Here is a 22,438-nt window from a genome sequence, read left to right as displayed (position 1 = left end):
TACGTGCTTGCCCTCCCTGCAGCATTCATCAAAGCTTTGCCTAAAAGAAATAAAATTATTAAATGTTGCATGTAAATAAGCTTTGCTGCCTCCACCATGCAATAAAGTGACCGTGTTGGGAATTCTGGTTGTGTTAGCACCAGCTCCTTCGCAAACAGCCTGGGCATCACAGCTGACAGGCCTGCAGCTGGATGTCGAAGCAGCCTCACAACACCTACGTCGCGTGGGAGCAATGCACGTAGCTTTGTTAGAAAGAACACGAACGCCGGAGAACGCTGGCGTTCGTGTTGTCTTTCTCTTCTCGTCCATGTTTAATTGTGCGCTGGAACGATGTTTCATAATGCTAATCACAGCCAAGTAGCCCAGCTGTCCATACTTAGCAGGGGGAATGTAAACATGTCCGCAATAGAGACTATTAAGAGGCGAGTGGAAGATTGGTGGAAGTAGATAAACAACAAAAACTGAGACGTACAGAAACAAAGTTCACAATAGAGGTTCAGAAAAGTTGGTTATGGGAATTCATTGCGGTTTTTTTTTATAACCTAGGTAGGACATTAAGCAGTATAATAGCAAGGGCTTGGTGGCGCAACCCACCGCCCCGTTCCAAAGGGGACGCTCATAACATCCATCTATCTGCTGAAGAACCGCCATGTTTCGAACGTATGAGCTTTCATCATGGCTTTCATGGAAGCTTCGCTACCAGTAGATTTACCTTGCAGATTGTTCGCACCACCCAATATATCGCGAAATGAAAAATGCGTATTGACCCTTTTTGCGGCGATCCCGTGAGCGCTAGCATGTTTTATCACATGGTGACGCGACCAAATGCTTGCTTCAACTGCTTCCGCGTTTACAATGGGCGTGTATAACGCCGGTGCGGCTTCGTAAACCTGTGTTTCGTGAGATATCGTGGGCGGTGACTGGGTGGACGACACGAAGCTTTGGTCACAGCTTGAGACATGCAAAAGCGCCTTGGGAGCTGATTCCGCTATGTTCAAGCTTCGCGAGCAGCGCATATGGTGCGTGCTTTAAAAGCGAGGCTGAATATGTATTCCAAGCTATCCAAACTTTCCGCTCATGAATTGAATCGGAATTAGTCTGCGTTGCTATTCATTCTTTATCTGGCAAATATTTTGAAGCAGCGGGTTGTCACATTTATAGCTCAGTAAATTTTCTTGGTGCGCTCACTATGCGGTTTGCCTAATCGCTCGCGGGCGTGCAATGTTCCCAGATTTGTTCTTGCTGCGCGGAAGGCTTGAAACGTAGCCGTTTTGTACATTGTGATACCTTGCAACAAAGATAAATTATCGCTAGTAATGCGCTTACTCTTGTGGACGTAAGATTTCGTACCAGTCGAGGTAGATGCGTGTAGATACTGTGCGCGAAACGTACCGACAGGAAGCGGCGCTACTCACGTGCAATTTTGCCGACGTTCGGGGGCTGAAACACTTTGAAGGCAAGCGATACAACGACGAGCAAATTTCTGTATCCCCGAAGAAAGCCGTACATCTCCAAGTGCCGGTAATACGCACGGACAGTTGCAGAAACGGTCCGCGAACTTGGCTACACAGATTCATTCCATTCCTCATTATGCCAGTCACTATTTTTCTGCAGCCGAATACAGCACACGTCTTCAATCTACATGATTCAATCCCGCATGACTGGAGCACAGTGCGTTAGCGAAAACTCTGTTGCATTTCCGACAGCTGATCGCAAAGAAGCAAGGCGGAAGCGGTGGTGGTTTCGTATTCGCGCGCTGCCGCAGAGGCGACGTGCGCCGTACCGCCGATAGCGCCATCTCGTTTCTCTAGAACAAACTGCTCCGCGAAAAGCGTGAATAGAGCTACGCTCAATTTTCGCACGAGGGAGCATCGTCATAGTTCGTGAATTTTTTCCAGTGACACTGAACTCGTAAAAAAAATTATGCACACTCATTTCACGCAAGGACTGGTCGGGATGGAGTGCCGTGTGCAACGACTCTGCCCCATTCTCAACCCCAGCTCCCTCGGGAAGGCATTGCCTTAGCTCATCAATAGAATGTTTAACCACCTTCCATTTCTTTTGCTCTGCACAAGCTTTTGAAGGGCACAAAAGTGTAAAGATATTTACATCTACAATAAATGGGCTTTTGCAAAAGTAGTGCCGTGTGCTTTGTTGCAACACACCTCTGCAAGACATCGCCACCACAGTTCTTGCTTTACAAATTCTGGTACACATCTGTACGCTACTGTCTCCACAATTCCAAAGCTCTCTAACCAGTTCTATGTAGTGCAAGTTGCCATGGCAGGGCATAATCAATCTATGCGAGGCACAATGACGTACGCGAAGGCGAGCCAATCGACCACATTTATTATGTGTAACCATGGGCCCCAACTGATAAACTTATATCAAAACAAAATTTACCACGATGAAATTTACCAAGGCAGTATGGCACCTCCATGTTACGAGATATTCACTTTTACTTCGGAAACATGAAAGCCTACACACTGTGTGTGGGCTGACGTGCCCAATTCTGGCACCCCACCTCTTTCATGTCCTCGCCTGTCGGCAGGCTTTGACTATCACTCTTCCGAATTATTTATGACCCACCTAGGGGGCCATGAAGTCATGTGCATTCTGTCAAAAACAATTCATCTGACAAAGAAAGGCCTCTGCAAGGACTCAGTAAAAAAGATGGTTTAATCACTTTCAAGGACAGATATTTGCATGGTGTTCCAAGACAAGTGACAGGCACGCCGTGAACTCAAGTTTCGTTCGTGCACAAGGAACACACGCAGGCAGTTTTCCGTCAGTCCATTCGACACCCGACATAACGGCAATGTGCGGGTCATAATTCATTTATTCACCACGATGCCACCGCTCCACCCATCCACGGCAAGCCACGGCGCACACCTTCGCTGCTTCGTCACCTCGCCAGCTGCAGTTGGGGAAAACTTTTTGCTCAACAGGAAAGGAAGAAACAAATAAAGCAGAACAGATGCAGGCAACACAACAGAAGAACAGGTAAAAAAAAAGGCAGAAGGGGAAATACAGTCGAACGCCTCTACAACAAAATCACCTATATCGTGAAGGGTTCTTTAAGTCTGGGCCGAATTCCTATCTTTCATACGTACTGTGAAAATCATTACAACGAAGACTATTACAACGAATCTGCCTGTACAACGAAGGAACTGAGGTGTCCCGACGTCCAATTTGTCGCTTTACAACAAAAGCATCTCCTTAGAGTTCACATGTGAACAGTGAACGCACATGACGGTGAGTGTTGCAAGTACTGCTGCATAGCTCCAGGCATTGCTCAACTTGTATGCGACCTATTTTAATGCAGAAGCAGGTGTTTTGGCCAATGAATACATTGCAGTTGATGATGTAACGGCCTGTTTTGAAATAATGAAGGATGACATGGTTGGGCCATCAAAGACAGAAAGAGAGGTGAAGACGGTCCACGAAGGCAGCAGTGAGGAAGAGCCTACAGATGAACCAGGAATCTTGACAAGGTAGGCAATAACGACATTCGACGTTGTGCAGCTGTACCTTGCATCGCTCCTGGGCTTTGTCGCAAAGCATGCTGTAAACTTCGATGCCATAAGGTCCACAGTAGTTGAACATTCCTCTTAACTAAGTGTACGGAAGAAACCTACCGACTAGTTTGATTAAGCGTACTCTGAATCAATTATGAATAATATTTTCTTTTTGCTAAACTTGCCCAGCCTGCTATGGACGCGCTGTGTGCTTTAAAACAAACCGCAAGACTAATGATTTCGCAGTGCCCAAGCATTTTGTTATAAAGGCATTTGACTGTACCTACAATTTTGTCAATAACACTCGCACAAGCTTGCTTCAGCCCAGCGAGCGAGATTCCGTCAGCATGCAATGTAACAAATTATAAATTAAGAAAGCACGCAACAGGGAAACGTGTGGGCTGGCGGGAAGGAAATGCATCAAGCAAAATGGGAGCGTACATGCACGTGGTCGGGGAGTGCATGAGGTAATTAGCGGCCAGCTGGTAAACACAGCTCGCACGGCAGCCTGCGCTGCCAACATAAAAAAACGGGAGCACGGTGCATGGAACTTGGGAAAGAAAGGGGTGGGAGAGGAGGCCTAAAGAATTCAAGGGGGCTGGATAGAGGAGAATGAAAAAAATCTTGTCTTCGGTACTTGCGCAGACATGAACATCACGGCATAGGTTGGACGCCGAGTCCTGTCGACGCGTCACGAGAAAAACACAAGTGTGTTGCTGCACACTGACGGTCCATCACCGCAGCTCGTAATCTTGCATTACAAAAAGATGGGAAGAGATATCAATCACAGTGAGCAGACTGTCCTCTCTGCCAGTCAGCCGTAGTCACGTTGTAGTATCTTACAAATCTATATAAATTAAAAGACAGTTTTCTTTTTTTCTCTCTCTCTTCTCTTCACACTCCGCGAAACACCGGGTTTGCAGCTGCGGCCATGACTTGTGGCACTTCCAAGCTCAGATTTCGTTCAGCGCAAAAAGTACCTGGTCTTCGTCCGAATCATCCGAATCGTCCGAATCATCGGGTCCATCATCGCTCACGTCCGAGAGGCTGAACGCCACATCATCACCATCGTCATCTTCGTTATCATGCTCGTCGGCTTCCATGTCTTCCACTGAGTTGTGAACCAAAATGGACAAGGGAGGGGGGAACAAGAAAGAAACAAGAACGTGTAAGATTGGGCAGGTATTTAACAAATGGCAAAGTGAAAAAGTAATTCAACAGGCTTACAGGAACATGTGGCAGGTTTCATCTGGTCAATACAGAGCAAAGAATTGAAGAAATACCACATTACATAATGTTTCCCTCAACATCCTCCTTCTTTTTCCATTGCCTTTGCTATACAATGGATTTAGGCACCTGAGAAGATGCACATTAATTAACACTCATTATTCCAAGCTCCTTGCTTATTGCATCTGCCAAAATGTGCTGATTAGATAAGAGTGCCATAGACAATAGACATCAAAAGAAAAGTGGCTGTTAAGGTGCTAAAGTGGTATCCATCAAAGCACCAAGGTGAAAGGCTAGGCTTTTAACTGGGGCTGCATTCCTGAGTGATCACTTTTTGGCGTACTTTCACTTTCTCTCTGATGCAGCATCTGGCACAATGCCTCACTGGAGTTATCAGCATTCTGTCTGCCAGCTTAGCCAGCTAGCAGCATTCCCTGAAAGTGACATCACCAAAAGTGATCAACCCGGAATGTCATTCCTGCTTCATCACTACAGTCGATGAGTAGTGGATTGCAACAAACCACAACAGATGATGAGAATAACAAAATACAGAGGCAGGCAAAGGGACTGTGCACAAGTGCACCCGGTGCAGGAAATCTGACGTCCAACGCAACTAGTAACAACGCCAACATTGGGACTCCCAACACATTTCCACTGCATGCTACATCTGCTGTGACAGTGCAACGTCAACGAAACTTTGCTTCTTGAACGGTCCCCCTCTCCACAACTAGGCTACCCCACGCACTGTTCTATTATCTCCTCAAGTTTCGTTTATTTCCAGTTGCAAAATGTTTCAACACAGCAAATGCCAACTGCTGTCAGGGCTTTACACCACCCACATTGTTTAACCACTTCCGAGCCATTGATGAGCAGGGTTCATGTTTGTGTTTCTGGTAAAAGCGGCCTGTGACGAGCTCAGCTCATTGACAGTATTTTTACTCTGTTGCAATTTTTATTTTCTCGTTGGCAATACATTTACTTCTTTATTGTATGATACGTTTCACTTTTTGCAATTAATTGCTAGAAATTTAACTAATATATGCTTCAATATTGTATACATTGCCTTTTGTAAATGATTTCCCATTAAATAAATTTCTGGTCAGATTTCAGCATAATAGCATGTCACGGAAGTGGTTATTGCAACGCTTAAAAAAAGGAGAAAAATAGAGAGACTAACTAAGCACCACCTCAATAACATTATTAGCAGCCAATAGACGCAAGTTTGGCCCAATGGCGGACATGGCCCTCAGATGGGCGTAAATTACTTATCGTGGCTCCCAACTTCAAGCTGAAAAAAGAACCTTAGCACTGAAGTGAACATTTCAGTGAAATCCCCTGAAATGGACTCAAAACAAAAGCAACACTCAAGTTATCCCTGTTCTGCAAGCAATCTAAATATTTTCAACCCTTATGGCTGTCGCTGCCAACTGCAACAAAACAGCAGTGCAAAGCGCTGTGCAATGTTAAGGAACAATATGTTTGCGCAAGAAAACATGTCTGCAGAACAACAGGACACTGAACAATGACGGTAGGAAAATTTTATGAACAAGCACCCGATTGCAAGCTTACTAGTTTCACTGTGGGGTTTGAAACAAGACATTTTTTTTTTCCTTAGTGGAGACTCACTATGTACGGCAGTGAAGGAATTGTGAGATAATGAAAAATAAGCTCATTAACCCTTTCTCTCTAGAAGATGAGTTGAATTTGTTGAGCATTTATACTTGCTGATAATGCAGAACTCAAAATCAGGCCATCATAAGTAGACTCGACTGTTCGTAGTTTTGAAGATGGCTGAAGGTCATCTGCCGCTCCGTATTCCACTGCCTTATGGTATCACAATATGATATGACTATTCAACATCCTTTGAGCGTAATATTGAATAGTATTTCTCGCTATTCGTTCATGTTGCATTTGTACGATTCCCACCCAGTAACAGCCCATAAGGGCTTAGGGACCCTGAAACGATTTTGATGATTTTCTACAAACCTACTGAGTCGTCAGAGTAGGTCCTTCTGATCATTAATTGATGCGTCTAAGTGCTCTGTGTAAAGCGCATAATTTATTATAAGGTTTTAAAAATGCACATCGCTGCTGATCGCAGCGCACTGCGCGGCGGAATTTTAAGCCACCCCTACCCATATGACCGGAATCACCCATACGACATCAGTGGGGCGAGCTATCCGATTGGCTGACCAGGGCGCGTGATCGATAATTTTTCCAACATTTTGGTAAACAAATGATGTTCATAATAGTTGGAATGCTAGTTAATTTGTTTTTATAAAAAGAAAGTAGCATAAAGGGAATGCACAAGAACAATTTTTCAGTACACTTAAGCACTTCCGGCACACAGCAAGTGTCGTCTGCTTGTGTTACAACGTGCTCCATCTTTGACGAGAGCTCCGCCGTCGGTGTCGGTCTGTCTTTTCGCGAGTGCTACGATTCGACTTTGTTGCATTGTGGACTGCAAACGTAGTGACTGGCAATATGTCAAGCTGCGACATCGTGTCCCTCTGCAAGCCAGTAGACGAGCGGACTGGCTGCAGTGCATCGGACTGCCGCTATCCTATCGGCGCCAGGATTTGCGCGATTGCGGCTGTCACTTTACATCGGAAGATTACTAACGCAATAGCGTTTCGCAAATCCGGTATAAGGGTAAACCCAAGCGCAAGGGGACAGGGCCTGGCCGTGTCCCCTTGCGTGTTGTATCAGGGGATGAACAGAAGTGCAAATGTGAATGGTCTGCATGGTGCAGCCACCTGGTGGCATAGAGCACAACCAGACATAGTAGCAGTAACAAAATGTATTCTTCTCTGCTGCTGGTGTAAATTTTTCGCAGGAGTGTAATCATTAACACATTGTTTTTGTAAATGTTTAAAATGTTTTACACTTGGTTAGAGCAATATTAACTCTTTTTTTGGCTGGTTAAGCTCTGCGCCAACGGATGGCTGGACCGTGGAGACCGATCAGGCAGCTCACATACGTCTACGCTAAAGTTCCTTCATTAGCTTGAGTTTATGCTTTCACCGTTCGGTCAAAACATTCTGTTAGTGCGTGATTACCGGAATACCAGACACGTTCGAGGCTACGACAAAATGCTCGCAACGCACGCTGCTTTGATAGCTCTCGCTTGGGGTCGACGGCCAAGCGGCTAGCAGAGAGGTTTAGCGCGGGCGGGGGCGGGCTCCAAAACAAGTGAAAGTGGACGATGTGACGTCGCATCGTGACGCAGAACCAGTGAAGGCGGAGCTTAGCCCCAATCGCTCGGCGAACGAGTTGAGGAGCAAAAGCATGGCAAGGGAGGAGGGTAACTTGTAATGACTTGTAGCTCCATTAATACGTAACGCTTCACTTAAATTGTGGTCCGAATGTTCTACTTACGCTGTACCCTACACGTCTACAAAATTTGTCCGAACCGTTTCAGGGGCCCTTTAACGTATTGTGAATAAATAAAATGAACACCAGATGGCACAAGTAACCTCTCTTCAAGGAAAACTTCTCGATGAAGGCATTTCTTCTTGTTACTGCATGTGCTAGGCTTGACATGGAAGATGCTCCCCTAATGTAACACAGACGTAGACAATACCATATTTCTGTGCTTTAAACACACATGCACAAAAGGCCTTCTAGGGAAAAAGTAGCCGCTGTTTTCACAGGAGCCTTCCATAACTTCTGCAAGACATAACATTGGATACATTCCTTTTTTTTTTGTAAAAAGGTACATTTGCACTGAAAGCAAAAGGTAAACCGAGCCCTTTTCGATACCTTTAACACATTGCTTTTACAAGCTTGACAGAGTCATTTGTCAAAATAAAATGTTTTTTTTTCCCTAGAAGTTGCTGTAATTTCTTTACTGGTCCTTAAAGGGTTAATTAACCAAAGTTCACAAATGACATACCAAAACTAAGGGCTTAGATGTGCATGCAAATGTGCTGCTTAAGCCACGCAATGCTCAAGACATGCCGATTTATGCCAGAAATCCTAGCAATAGCATCCATTTCGATGCGTGTCTGCACAATATTCCATGACACACATTAGTAATTCACAAAGTTCACCAGAAAGGCTACTCTGTACAGTGCGGGAAAGTACTGTGCGGGATCAGAGTAGGTACATTTCACCGCGCCAGGGAATAGGTTGTGTCAAAACTGGCGCTAGGTTAAAGACAGACAGACAGACCCGAGCATTGGCTAGCTTTAATTCTGCATGCAATTACATGTGCACTGAAGTTCTAGATCAGAGGGCTCACTGGAAAATTTTATCAGCGATTATCACACAACTCCAAAGAAATGCAGTGTTTTATGTCTTAAAGATAAAACTTCAGCGCACTAGCATTAAGAATATAATCACTTAGTTTTCACTGAAAGACCTTGTATGAGAGACATTACACTTCACAGCAGGCCTGGCAACTATATGCCACAACAAAAGTATCCTGCGAGACCAATTAAGACAACATTGCGCAATAAAATTAGCTCAGGCTAACTTCCTAGATTATTCTTGGGTTTAGATAAGGAAGCAACAGCAGAAGAGATTTGAGACAGCATGTGTAACGAGTCCCTTTCTATTGTGCTCAATGGCTTTATCATACTTTTGGTCCATTTGCATTGCACTAGTGACGCAAGTTCATATTCACAATTGGCATCTTCGACAAGTGTGCTCAGTAGGTGGCAGTGCGGGCCTCAACTAGCCACTGTGCTGCAACGGTGCAACTTGGCGATTCCGGCGACAAACAAGTGCTGGGGAAACACCTTTTGCCTGACACACTTCAGGTAAACGTCTAATAGACTTCACATAGAGTGCTTCACTTTATCATGAAACGGAATCAGTAAATGTCATTGCGAATCTGAAGGACCAAGGTTTCGACTACTGCGTTACTGCGAGACACTGCCCACCAACAAGATGTCACCCAGCCCATTTATCAAGCAAAGTACGAACTTCTCGAAAGCATGTTCCACATGTGCGTCAGAGGCAATGTGCAACAGCCACACAGGGCATTCTGTTTGTTGAATGCCGAAAAAATGTGTTTGCTCGCGACATGCCCTAAACACACGCCATTTCTCACATTCACAAAGGATATTGTTTATTGGCTGCCCTCGGCAATTCTTCGCACATGGATGCCGAAGCTTTTGCCCCTGCCTTGACGCCAAATCACAACACACATACCTCTCCAAGAAAGGTGACACGGTACACGTAACAAGCACACACAAGACAGACACCCACACATTGAAGCAGTTTGCAGAGTCTCATTCTCAGAGCTGCAGCTCCTGAAAAGACAAAGCACCGTCTCTGCATGCAACGTGCACACGGTGTGCACATTGTCGCCCACATTTAAGGGGGTCTCCGATGCACGCAACACGTTACGAGTCCTGCAGAACATTGCGCGCACAGCACACTGACGTGCTGCGGCACAATGCGGAACTGTGGCACATATCGCAGTACTTCAATCAAAGTGGCAGCGCTGCCCTCCAGTAATTAGAGAGTAGAGAGCAGTGGGAGTCGAGCCTGTTTGTGTACACCAGGATTAGCGCAGCCTCCACAGGTGCGGTGAATGAAGCGGCCAGTTGCACCGTTTGCTTCGTTTTTCTTTGTGCCCTGGCTGCAAATCCCCTGTGTTGGCGGCATCACGCGTTGCACAGTTTGTGTGCGACAAGGGTATCATGATTTTTACTGGTACTAAAGTGTCTTTTGCCACAGAGAGAAATCCAAAGGGGGTAATCGGAATGCGTAGCATGCCTTCATTCCCCCCTCTTTTTTTTATTCCAGGTCTACTAGTCGCCTATCGCCCAATAGGAATCGGGCAGTGTCCGCAACAAATGCTCTTCACTCCCAAGAGGAGCAACATAAAATGCTTTAATAAAAAACATCCCACGTTAAAAGATACTAGTGACTTGCCAGGCTTGATCTCTTCTGTCACATTAGAGAAAAGGGTTAGCAAAACAGCTACTCGCTACGTTTGCATGCTTGACCCACAAAGAAAATGTACGGTATGCATTTGACAGTTAACACATCTAGGAAGCCCTGTAAGACAGTTTACGTACTACCCCAATTTACTTAACTAGACAGTATATATACTCAAAAACCTATAAACCTTAACTCTTATGACACACACACAAAACCACACACACACACACACACACACACACACACACACACACACACACACACACACACACACACACACACACACACACACACACTCTCTCTCTCTCTCTCTCTCTCTCTCTCTCTCTCTCTCTCTCTCTCTCTCTCAGTATAGCAATGTTTGCTAAGCTGTGCTCATTGTGACGGGCACGATAGCTACTCTACAATCCGTGCCATACATTCATGTCAGAAGCTTCCGGCTTTCAAAAGGTTGCGTGCGTAACCTTTTCAAATGGATATCCATTAAACCAATCATTCCGATATCAATTCGTTGTGGCATTAAATGGAATTTCATCTTACATGCAAAATAATCGGCAACTTTAGTATAGCAACACCTCGGAGAAAATCTGTGCCAGTTAGATAAAACAATTAACAAGCAGACATGACAACCACATGAAAGCCTAGCTGCGACTTCGTTAGGCTATCGCATGCACTGTCCTCACATTTTTCAGAGTTTCCACACAATTCTAATATCGTTACAGCACTGGACAGTCCAGTCAAAGGCCATGTTCAAGCTAGGCTATTGAAGTCTTTCCATACCATATGTATGGCAGGTTAACAGATAATACATTAAAGGGACACTAAAGGTTACCAGAAACTCAAGTTAAAGTGGTAGAGCAATGTTCTAGAACGTCTAAGGCGTCAATATAATCGCGAACAGAGCTTTAGTAACCGAGAAATTGAGGTAAATGCATGACACAATTTGAGACCCCCCAGCGACATTCCGGTACTAGCCCGATGACGAAAGGACTCCTCATAATTTGTGTTACTAATACTCAACTACTCGTATTAAAAATATCATTTCATTCGATTATAAGACGGAAAAAAATGCTACTTGTCTACGTCTATTCGATTCTAAGAAAAAATAACATTTTGACGTTACCCTTCAGTAATATGGGTGTTCGAAAGGTTTCGTTTTCGCTCGACTCTGCGCGCTCGACTCTGCGCCGCGCACGCTTTGGAGTTTCAGTAGTTTCGTTATCGCGTCGTGCTGTGAGGGTTCCGCTGGCTAGCGAAACTTTCATTTGGAACAAGCAGCGAGAATGCCGCGTCCATGTGATGTCATGGGAAGCCCTCGTTGCTTTCCCGCTCCGGAGAGCCGGTGTCGAGGCCGCCGTCGTAGTACGCAACGACGCCGGCAGTGCGAGCCCTCAGCAGCAGGTCGCGCTCGTCGGTGCTCAAATCGCTGAAGTTGAGCCCACCATCGCGAGCCAATCTGTCGGTGTCAGGGTCCATTGCGACGAGCGTCGAAGTTAGCGTCATAGAATGAAGTACCAGCTTATGGGCGTCTTGCGCTGGAGTTTGAGGTATAGTAGCGGCGCCTGGTGGCGGTGCGGGAATCGACATCTGGGTCGTGCCAGCTTGGGTCATATTGAGCCCTGGCTGTGGCGAAGCACGTTTCTAGGCCGAGTTTCGCGTCGATTTGCACATTTTTATGCCCTGTTGCGAGTGCGAAAAGGCTCGTCGCTTCTCATAGACCACGTCGACCACGCTGCGAGCTCGCCGCAGCCTATAGTTTAACGAAAACGGACTCTCCGTGTGCCGTGGGACGTAATGTGGGACGTAATTCGTTTCTCCTTCCGCTAGCCACCATACTCCCGCTTTCGCTCTCCTGTCGGCTCTGTCTTGGCTCTGTTTCTGGCCGCGCGTTCGCGTTTTGCGCAGAAAAGCCGTAGCGCCGTCTGCGGACGCCGTTCTACTCACCGATGGCGCAACGTCACTATGAGACCATGATGTCAGTACTCCTCGATCGGAGGGCGGGTGATTTGAACTGCGCTAGAGGTACGCGGACGCTTCAGAACGCATTTTCTCTTAAAATAAGTCTCTCCTTGGCACGAAACAAGCGTTTCGAGGTTTCTGTGATGGTATTTCAACAGTCCACGTTGACTTAATAGTAACCTTTAGTGTCCCTTTAATGCAGAGCTCATATAGCTGCACAACTATACGGTATGGGGTGACTTCTTGCCCAAACGCTACGGTGACACAAGGCATGCCACATATTTGCGCAAGAGCGCTTCTTTTGTGGGCTGTACAACTTAACAATAGTATAACTTTTGAGCACAGGTGAAATGAACGAGTGCAAGAAATACTGAGATTTTCTTAAGTTGTTTTAATTCCTTTGAAACTGCAACTGCCAATGTGAGCCGACATGAGGATGGTGGCGGGTGCTAAGGGAGTCGTCCAAGATGATGAGGAAAGAAACGAAGCCGCACCTTCCAATGCATGCCGTGTCTTGACTCAATATAAGGTCACCTCAGCGACCAACTGAATCAGTGAGCTGTCTTCTTTCGAGGTTTCCGCCAGCATGCAAGAAGAAAAATGATACTACTCTAGCCATCCAGTATCAACGTGCCTCCTCACATAAAGCTTAAGAAGCAAACACTAGCGATATCCATGCGTGATTGGACAACTCGTGGCTTTTAAGCAAAATGCCCAGTATTGAAAGCTCGATACTGAAGGCGTGAACTTTGCAAGCAAACGTTCGGGCACAGCGAATGCCAGCGGGAACACGGGAGCTGTGGTATGGCTCTGCACAGAGCCCCACCCCCGACGCCTCACGAAGACTTGTGGCGCAGGCGCAATCAAAGCGACTGGCGAAAAGCCAGGCGAATTGAGCTGTCTGCCAAGCCTTCACGAGGCGCGGGGAGTGGCACCCCACGGGACGCTGTCACCCCCGCGTTCCTGCTAGCAGTGGCCATGCCTGTACGTTCATTTGCACACTAACACTTGCATCCGGGTTTTATTTGGGTGTGAAAACATCCAGGGGTTCTAAGACTTGCGTCCCGAATACTTCTACAAAACCCTGGCTGGCACTCCATGTATAAATGTGCTCTTTCTTTTTTTTTCGATATCAATTCACTCAACTCACTCATCTGCACAAGCCATCAAATGAGATTCGTAGCAACTGGCTTGGCCAGCACTGACTTACCGTCTTCATCTTCACCGGAGTCTTTTCATTTACAATGAAAAAAGAAACAAAACAGAAAATAAATCCTGGTTGCACATTTGTTTGCAACATCTCAAGCGGCACTTCTGAATGCTTAAGAACTTGAAAGGGATGTTTGGGTGTTTGTGGCAAATGTTTTTTTTCTTTTCCGTAAGCCGCCAGATGCTGCTGCAACATGCTGCCATATTTTGGCATGAACTCACCGTCGTCGTCGTCCTCATCGGTGTCCTCTTCACCCATATTGTCAGACTCATCGTCATCTGCATCCTGGAAAAGTAGTCAACAAGACCAGCTCACCGCAGTGCAATATATGATGTCCTGCAATAAACGACTGTACAATGTATAACATAGGCAATAAACATGAGATGAATGGAGGGTCCCACGGTATACTGATGTGAACTTTAAGACACCATTGTTCCTTTCAAAAGTGAAACTTTTTTTAACCAGAAAAGACCCGAGATGTCTAAACATTTAAATGGTCCAAGATGCAAGACTCATAATTTTTGCTGCCTTCTCCTAATGTTGACATACACATAAAGATCCAGTAATTTCATGAACTAATTATAGGCTTGAGGAAACTTGCGCATTTCCATAAGCTGCTGCACCAATGCTGGAACTTGCAGCAATGAACCAGCCTATAAGACATCGAGCACTATCATTCGACAACTTCCTGCAATCTCATACCAGCCACAGGTCTAAGACCACTTAGAACCCGTGCCATACGAAAGCCTTATTTTAGCTGCAAGCTAAAAGTAAATCTGCTGCCGCTGCTGCTGACAACACTGCTTCTGCCGTGACCCTGCTGAGCCGAAGAAAAAAAAAGAAAAAAAAAACACTGGCCACTAACAGCATGTAGCTGGCGATAGTGACCCACGCAGTAACTAGCAGCTGTAGAAACAGCACGCTGTGCACCTCCGGCACAGGCGTGTTTGAATGAATGCCTGTGCAGATGACAAAGGGTCAACACAAAAATGAGGCAATGAATCTCTCTCTTTTTTCTCTCTCCACACGCAGGGAGTAACGAAATTGTGATGAACATCAGGTTTTCCTAAACACAAGACACGCGGCGAAGATGGGGAAGCTGCGCAAGCGGTGGTCGTGGCAGCAGAGGCGGCAGCGGCGGCAGCAGTGCCCGTGAATCCGAAGAGCGCGGCCGCAGCGGGAAGTGAGCGCTGGAAAGGACAGCCGAAAGACAGTGCCGTTCGTGTGAGGAAGAAGCGGTTTCGTGACAAATAAATTATTTTTTGCGTTTCTCGAAAGTGCGGTGAAAAGCAAGCAGTTGTGTTTCGATTCCTTTCCGACCTCGTGCACCAAAGCTGCCCAGCAGAACTCCCAAGGCATACGCATGGGTAAGCCAGAACAAGGCTTTGACCAAGTAGCTTCTTCGGACGGGTTACAGTACAATAAATGTGAACTTAAGGATGGGATAAGACCGGACAGAACGATCGTGTTGTGCCTTGCTGCAGTTTATCCAGTCCACATTTATCAACAGCACTGTGACAAAGATAAAGCTCTGGCACATCCCAGCCTTCCCCTCAACTGTGTGTTTGCAGCATTCCTTATAAAATTCCAAGGGTGTCAAAATTGTTGCAGAGTCCTCCTCTACCGCAACTCTCATACTCAGTGTGCAGCTTTTAGGCATAGAACCCAATCACTGAGTACATAAAGTTTCTGCGCTGGTTATGATTTGCTGTTTTTTTCCACCAGTCCTAAAAATTAATTATGAGATATTTTGACAAAATGAACCTTAAGAAAAGCCGAAAGTCAGACAGCACTGCTGTTAGTGGCTTCGAGACCGGCACACTTTTCTCCAGACAAACACGACATGTGGGCAACAGCTGTATGAAAAGAGGCCCAACAAGTGCCTTCAGCCATAGATAGATTTCCATACCACGTTTGCTGAAGACGCAAATTTAGCTCAAATTACTCAGTCACCATCAATATTACTGTTAGTTTTTCTACAATTTTATACGGCTTCACTGAAAAAGCACAATGCCATTCTTTTGTTGCTCACTGCGGTTAAATTGTGCTATGTATGTGTCAGCCTCACAATGCTACGGCTCACACAGCATTTCTTTAGAGCAGGTAAGTTCATGAAGCGCATTTATGTGTTGTATGCTCTTGTCTCCATTGTCGGTCCTGAACAGATTTCAACATGAACATCGACCAACTGACCCGCAAATCCATCTTGCAGCAGGTAAGTACCTAACATTCCCAATAGTTTCACTTTATTAAGGCAAAAGTCTCAAGTTGCTTGTTGGAATTGCTCATACCCCCAAAAAATGCATCGTCCAGTCCAATGGTACAAAAACTATGGTTCATACCCAAAAAACGCGTCATCCCCTCCAATGGTACAAAAACTATCATCATCAGCAATATCTCATACCCCCCCTAAGCAAGCGAAAAACGCAATGGCTCATCCCTCTCGTAATGCAGAGGCTACAAGCACACAGCAAAGTTAAGCGTAGAGTGCATACATTCATTGGAATCACGCATACAACGCACAGAAACACGGCATATAGTCGAGTTGTACAAAAAAAAGACCACATGACCTTCTCAATGGCTCATCAACCTGTAAACAATGACTCATACTCCTGTAAGCAAGCAAACAATGCAATGGCTGAGGCTACAAGCGCTCAGCAAAGTGAACAGTGCGTGAAATTATTGAAATCACCTGTACAGCACACAGAACAGCATACGTCTCCATCTCCTGCTGAAAGGATGCAACAAAGTCGAAGAGAAACATCGCTGGTGCGAGTCTGGACTGACCCCTCTATAAAGGCGTGCAAAGGTGCACATAAGCATCGAAAACAAACCGAAGAACCAATACAGTCAAATCCGACTAGTATATCAAACCCGTTTACATCGAATTATTATATATATTGAACAATTTCTGGACACGGTAAATATACAATGAGTACATATAGGAAAAATTACGCTTACATCGAACAAAACAAAGCAGCGACTCCCGATATATCGAACATCAAGCGGCAGAAAGCGCCCCAGGAAGTTGGCTTGCCCTCGCGGTGGCGGCAAAACCCAGCGGCGCGGCTCCATCCAACCGCTCTCCCTACCGTGACCACCCTGCCTCGGACGAGCCGTTGACACCCCCCTGCAAAAAAAATGATCCTGGCCCGCCCGCAGCGCTTGCTCAGACAGCCAATCAGAGGCTCTTGTGCCCTCGTCAAGCAAGATGGCGCAAGTGCCAGTTATCTCGCTGCTTTTCTGGTTCATTGTGTGTGCGCCTAGTAGGCCTTCTCCTGCAGTGTTGCCGTGATGAAGCGGCAGAAATTCGCCTTTCGTCGTGAAGCTAGAAATCATAAATAGGATCGAACGCGGTGAGAAGTCAGATGTCCCTGCAGTGTACAAGATTCTGAGGAGCACTCTCAGAACGATCTTGAAAGGGGAGATTACGGCTAAAGCTGCCAAACTCACGACCTGGTGCCCATGGTGCCCGACGGGTATGCACGGCCGTGTGCGAGTGGTTCATCCGAAATTGCTTCAGCCGTGCCGACTTTCGCATGCTTGGCGATGACTAAATTCTGATGAATGCGACGAAGCCATTGCCGATGTTGCCGAAGTTCGCAGTGAGCTGTCAGAATTTCCAGAAGCTGTTGACGAATCAACGGTGGACGAGCTTGTGAGCGCAAATGATGGTGTCGCGACCACAGGAGAGCCCAAAAATGAAGACTACATTGCTGACATCATACCGAGCACAAGTGAAAGTGGGCACAATGAGGAAAGCAACAACAGTCCTTGGCCCACATCCTCCGAAGTGATTGGTGCGCTCACACTAGTCTGTGCTTCTGCGCGAATGCGGAAGGTTGCGGCCTCAGCTGCTCCGACGCTTTAGACAATGTGGAAAAGTGCGTGCGTCGCAGGCAGCGAAATTGCCCAAGCAGAAGAAAACGCAGGACTACTTCGTGCGAAACTGAGCTAGTTTCAGCAATAAAGTGATTTTATAAATGGTATGTGCTTTTATGACATCCGATTACTTAGCAGGCTTATATCGAATTATGCTCTATATCGAACTGATAGGCATCTTTTTGTGAGTTCGATATAGCCGGGTTCGACTGTATTGGGAAAGCCGCAATGCGGGACAGCGCATTACCACGTGTGCAGCAGGCATTTGCCTTAACGTGTTACAGGTGTGCAACACGCTGCTGAATTATTAATATAGAAATACAATTTTAAGTAATTTACAATGCATAAATTAACCCTGACCGATCTAAGAGCAAGCAGGTCACTAAATCTAGGTGACGTTTGGCAACCAAACCTCACAATTCCTTTCTTTTTTTTGCACCCCAAGCAATGTTGTCTATAATTTGAACAGTATAAAATGGTAGTGATTAGGAGCTGAATCGAAACAGGTATGACCATGCAGTGAATATATGATGACCCACAGGGTTAACACGAGATCTGTTATTCAGGCATTGTGCACAAAGCTAGACAAAGGAGATCCATCCAACTGCAAGTCCCACACATAAATACAAATTACAGATCATTTTCATTTAAGTTTAATGTCACAAAGCTCTGCAGTCCCCTATGTCGAAGCCTTCCCAGCATATCCAGTTACACTCACTTCTTCGCACTGCATCGGCATGCATCACAGCTTTGTGCACCTGCAAAGATTCTTCAGGTCCTTTTTCACTCTTGTACCTCTAAACTTATTAGTTCACGAAGCAAAAAGATATTCTAAAAATTGAATGCCATGCATTCGTGTTCACTCAATTTACTCGCAAACATTGCATTATTTTTATTTACCATTCCATAATCCTAATTTTCCTCATTGCGTACTTACTACTGACAGTTGCTATAATATCTCCTATTGCATGAGTTATGGGCATCTACCTGCACATGCTTACATGTATCCTTTCGTGCCGATAATAAGCTTTCATAAGACAGGCACAAGATTTCACGTGTATCTGATCCAAGTCCCTTTTCTAGCGCCGTGCGCAATGCCAAAATAATGTATCACCCCAACCAACTCACTCAAACATCCGGCTAATATATGAATCCAGACCGATGAGGTGGTTTAAATGAATCCAACTACAGAGGACTTCCATTATTTTGACTAAGTTTGATTCAATTTTTGGATTCATTTGATCCTGACCGAAGGTGCCAGCTGGTACTAATGTATTTCTATGGGCCCAAACTTTTGTTACTTTTACAATAAAACGGGCCTTCGCTGGATAACTCCAACTTGACCAGTCGGCACGCACGTGCCTGACCCCTATGCTGACCCCAACAGCGACCCTTTAGTGTCAGCGTAAGTCTCCATAGAGCTTAAGGGACAGAGTACGCATTCAACACGCGTCATCTCTCATTGAAAATGCCCATTTTTGGCTCGCCCTGGGGAGATTTTCAATCTTTAACCGTAGCTTGCAATGTTTGATGATGGTATTTACACGAATTCAACAGGTGCCTTTTCTTAAAACAAATGGTCCAGAAATTGCCTGCTTGGTGCACGTTGACACGAAACTGAAGCCAAAACAAGCTTTCGCAATGTTTGTATGCTTTGCTGCATAACGAGAACATACTGCGGCGAAGCTGACTTTAGGAAACCAGCTGCCAATGTTCAATAATTTTAAGGCAAATGCCTTTCTAGGCTCATGGTGAAGTTTGTGCCAGCAAACCTGACTGCAGGAGTGTCTGCCGAAGCGTCATCACGCCATACGAAGACAGATTAAATAATGAAAAATGATTGATAGTGGCAGTTAGTGAATGATAATGTTATAATAGAGATTGGTAGAGGTTAATAATGACTAGTAATGACTAATAATGCCTACTAATGACATTTAATGACTACTGATTATTCTGAAATGACATTTATGTCTAACTACGTCTTGTAATGACCACAACTGTTACAAATGTCTAGTGATGAGTAGTAAGGACTAATAATGACTACGAAATAACCAATATGTCTAAGGACGGCTTGTAATGACCACAGCTGATTACAAATGACTAAAAATGCATACTAGTGAGCAGTAATGACTAATAATGACTGAAATGACTTATGATGACTACGAAATGGCCAATACGTCTATCGACGAATTGTAACAACTACAGTTGATTAGAAATGACTAAAGATGCTTAGTAATGACCAGTAATGACTAATAATGACTGAAATGACTTGTAATGAGTGCTGATGACTATGACACGACCAACATGTCTAACAACAACTTGTAACGACTACAATTCATTAGAAGTGACTAAAAATGCTTAGTAGTGACCAGTAATGACTATCAATGACTGAAATGACTTGTAGTGAGTACAAATGACTATGATATGACCAACATGTCTAACGACGGCTTGTAATGACCACAATTGATTACAAATAACTAAAAATGCTAAGTAGTGGGCTGTAATGACTAAAAGAAAGAAGAGAAAGAGAAGAGGCAAAGAAAGAGGCAAATGATAATAGGAGGAAGTGTAGCTTTCGCCATTTGTCTTTTAGAGAGATAAGAGACCCTGTAATCTTTTTCTTGCCAAAAATGGGTGTGCGTTAGGTTTGTACTTTGTTTAGAAGTTTTAATGTCATTTCTACGTTAGTTAACCCCTTTGGACACATAAAATGTGGGTGTGAGTTTGATTCGGGAAAATGTTAGAATCTGGTAACTACAGCCAAATAAATCGGTGGTGTAATTTGGCATTTTTCCTGCATCTTGTTTCATTTGACCCACCGTATAATGAACGAATTCCGGGGCCTTGCATGCCAAAGCCACAATCTGATTATGAGGCACGCCCTAATGGGGGACTCCAGATTAATTCTGACCACCAGGGGATCTCCAACGTGCCCCCAATGCACGGGACAGGGGCGTTATTGTATTTCGGCCATATCGAAATGCGGCCGCCGCTGCCGGATTTGATCCCACGGCATCGTGCGTATCAGGGCAACAACATAGACACTGAGCCACCGCGGCAGTTGACCTGCCGGATAATCCGACCTTATTTTGTCGGTCCCGCCAGGGTCCAATTAACGAAAGTTGACGCACTGACGTAATTAACGAAAGTTGACGCACAAATTAACGAAAGTTGACCGCACTGCCCACTGCTGCCGCATTGGCTGAAGAGTCGTACTTGCCACCATGCACGCAGACACACTGGCGCCAGATTTCCCCCTAAAGTTCCCGGCCTTTGCCAGAGCCACCACTGCCGAAAGAGCGTGAAGCCAGACCGCTCACCTCGTCGTCGTCCTCCTCTCGTTGCCGACCGACCTCGTAGAGACGACAGATGCTCTCCGAGCTGCTCATCGTGGCATCCCTGGTGCCCTGGTTCTGCGACAAAATAATTTGGCCCAATCGTCGTAACGGTAGCAAACGGCACGGTGCAGAGAGACTCGAATGATCGATACGGTCACAAAACGTGCAGCTGACTCCGGGGCACGCGAACACTGCCAAGCCTGAATTTCCTCGCAACTTTGCTGCTCAGCCTGGAAATAATTGGGGCGACGCAGTTACACTGTGGCGAAGTATTTCTTGCACTGTTTTTAACTGAGCCCACACGTGTTGGCCGAGATGGAATGTTGTGTGTGCTGCTCAGGAGGCGGGAGCTCAGAATACAGCTATCGCTGCAACATTATTATTGCTATGTACAGCATGCACTTCAAACACGGACAAAGAAGAGATACGAAACGCCATTTCAGAGGCACACATAATCAATAAATGCGGTGAGAGGTGCATAAGCCAGGCATCACTCACACTACACAGGGAAAAATGTTTTTTTTATAAGCGTCTAATTGTTAAAAATGTTGCACTTCTTGCTTTACCGCTCGCCTGCCTTGTTTCTATTTTGGTTGAGGGAATGTATGGTGCATGGGTGCACACATGCGCAAGTTTTTCTATTTATAAGGCTGTTTGAATGCAATAAACATTTAGTTTGAGAGTCCAGCGCTCGTGTTCCACCTCTCTCTTCTTTGTCCATGTTTGAAGTGCGTGCTCTAAGTAATAATAATAATGCGGATGTACCGACTCGTCAAGCTAGCTACCGTACCACATTGCATCCCAGCAATGCCGCAGAACTCATGCTGAAATGCCTCTGCAATGTAAAATAGGAAAAGAAAAAAAGTAAATCTTTATCATTAGTTGGGGTCGAACCCAGAACCTCCCTGCCACGAGACAGCCCGCACTACCCCTGGTGAAGTTTTACAACTTTACTTTCATAATTCACATTCTAATGGGCCATATTAAAGGTAGCATAAGAAAATATGATAGCCCTTCTTTTGCGATTGAAGTAAAATCTCAAAATCACTGTTCAACTAACGACACATGCTGAGCTAGACATATGGAGAAATGTGCACAAGAGTATTGCCGAATTCTTACACAAAGCTGAGCGGCACTCAAGCTAAACATCACACTTCAGATTTTATTCAGTGAATTCGGAGAGAAAGAAAATTGGTGTGTTGCTTTCAAGTAATAAAAAAAAAGTAGTAAGGCTACTAACAGAATGCATGCTTAGCAGATGTAATCTAATGTTCAGTGTTCCTTAGTTTAATTTACGAATAATGGTGCATGCAATATCGCTTCAATGAGAAAATATTCGACCAAAGTCATAATTCGTTGTGTGCTTGCCTCAAAGCAAAAACTTCATAAAATTTTGAGGAAGCCTGCTT

The 22,438-nt window shown here is 45.3% G+C and overlaps 1 protein-coding gene across 7 annotated transcripts in view; it reads right to left on the bottom strand.

Annotated features, from left to right (window-relative positions):
* mahj (LisH and WD40 domain-containing protein mahjong) overlaps window positions 1-22,438 on the bottom strand; it is a 130,448-nt gene that overhangs the window by 4,126 nt on the left and 103,884 nt on the right. For 2 of the 7 annotated variants that reach the window (XM_075704302.1, XM_075704303.1), the window contains exons 30-33: window positions 21,012-21,104; window positions 14,031-14,094; window positions 13,810-13,830; window positions 2,659-4,629 (exon numbers count right to left, since the gene is read on the bottom strand). In XM_075704302.1, the coding sequence (XP_075560417.1) occupies window positions 4,472-4,629; window positions 13,810-13,830; window positions 14,031-14,094; window positions 21,012-21,104 (336 nt within the window). In that variant the 3' untranslated portion in view covers window positions 2,659-4,471. Of the gene's footprint in view, window positions 1-2,658; window positions 4,630-13,093; window positions 13,166-13,809; window positions 13,831-14,030; window positions 14,095-21,011; window positions 21,105-22,438 lie in introns of those variants that run through there. The other 5 variants (XM_075704305.1, XM_075704308.1, XM_075704309.1 and 2 more) reach the window with 5 other exon arrangements.

The sequence above is a fragment of the Dermacentor variabilis genome, chromosome 9, assembly GCF_050947875.1.
Source record: "Dermacentor variabilis isolate Ectoservices chromosome 9, ASM5094787v1, whole genome shotgun sequence".
Classification (NCBI taxonomy): domain Eukaryota; kingdom Metazoa; phylum Arthropoda; class Arachnida; order Ixodida; family Ixodidae; genus Dermacentor; species Dermacentor variabilis.
This window is presented reverse-complemented; position numbering and strand designations above follow the sequence as displayed.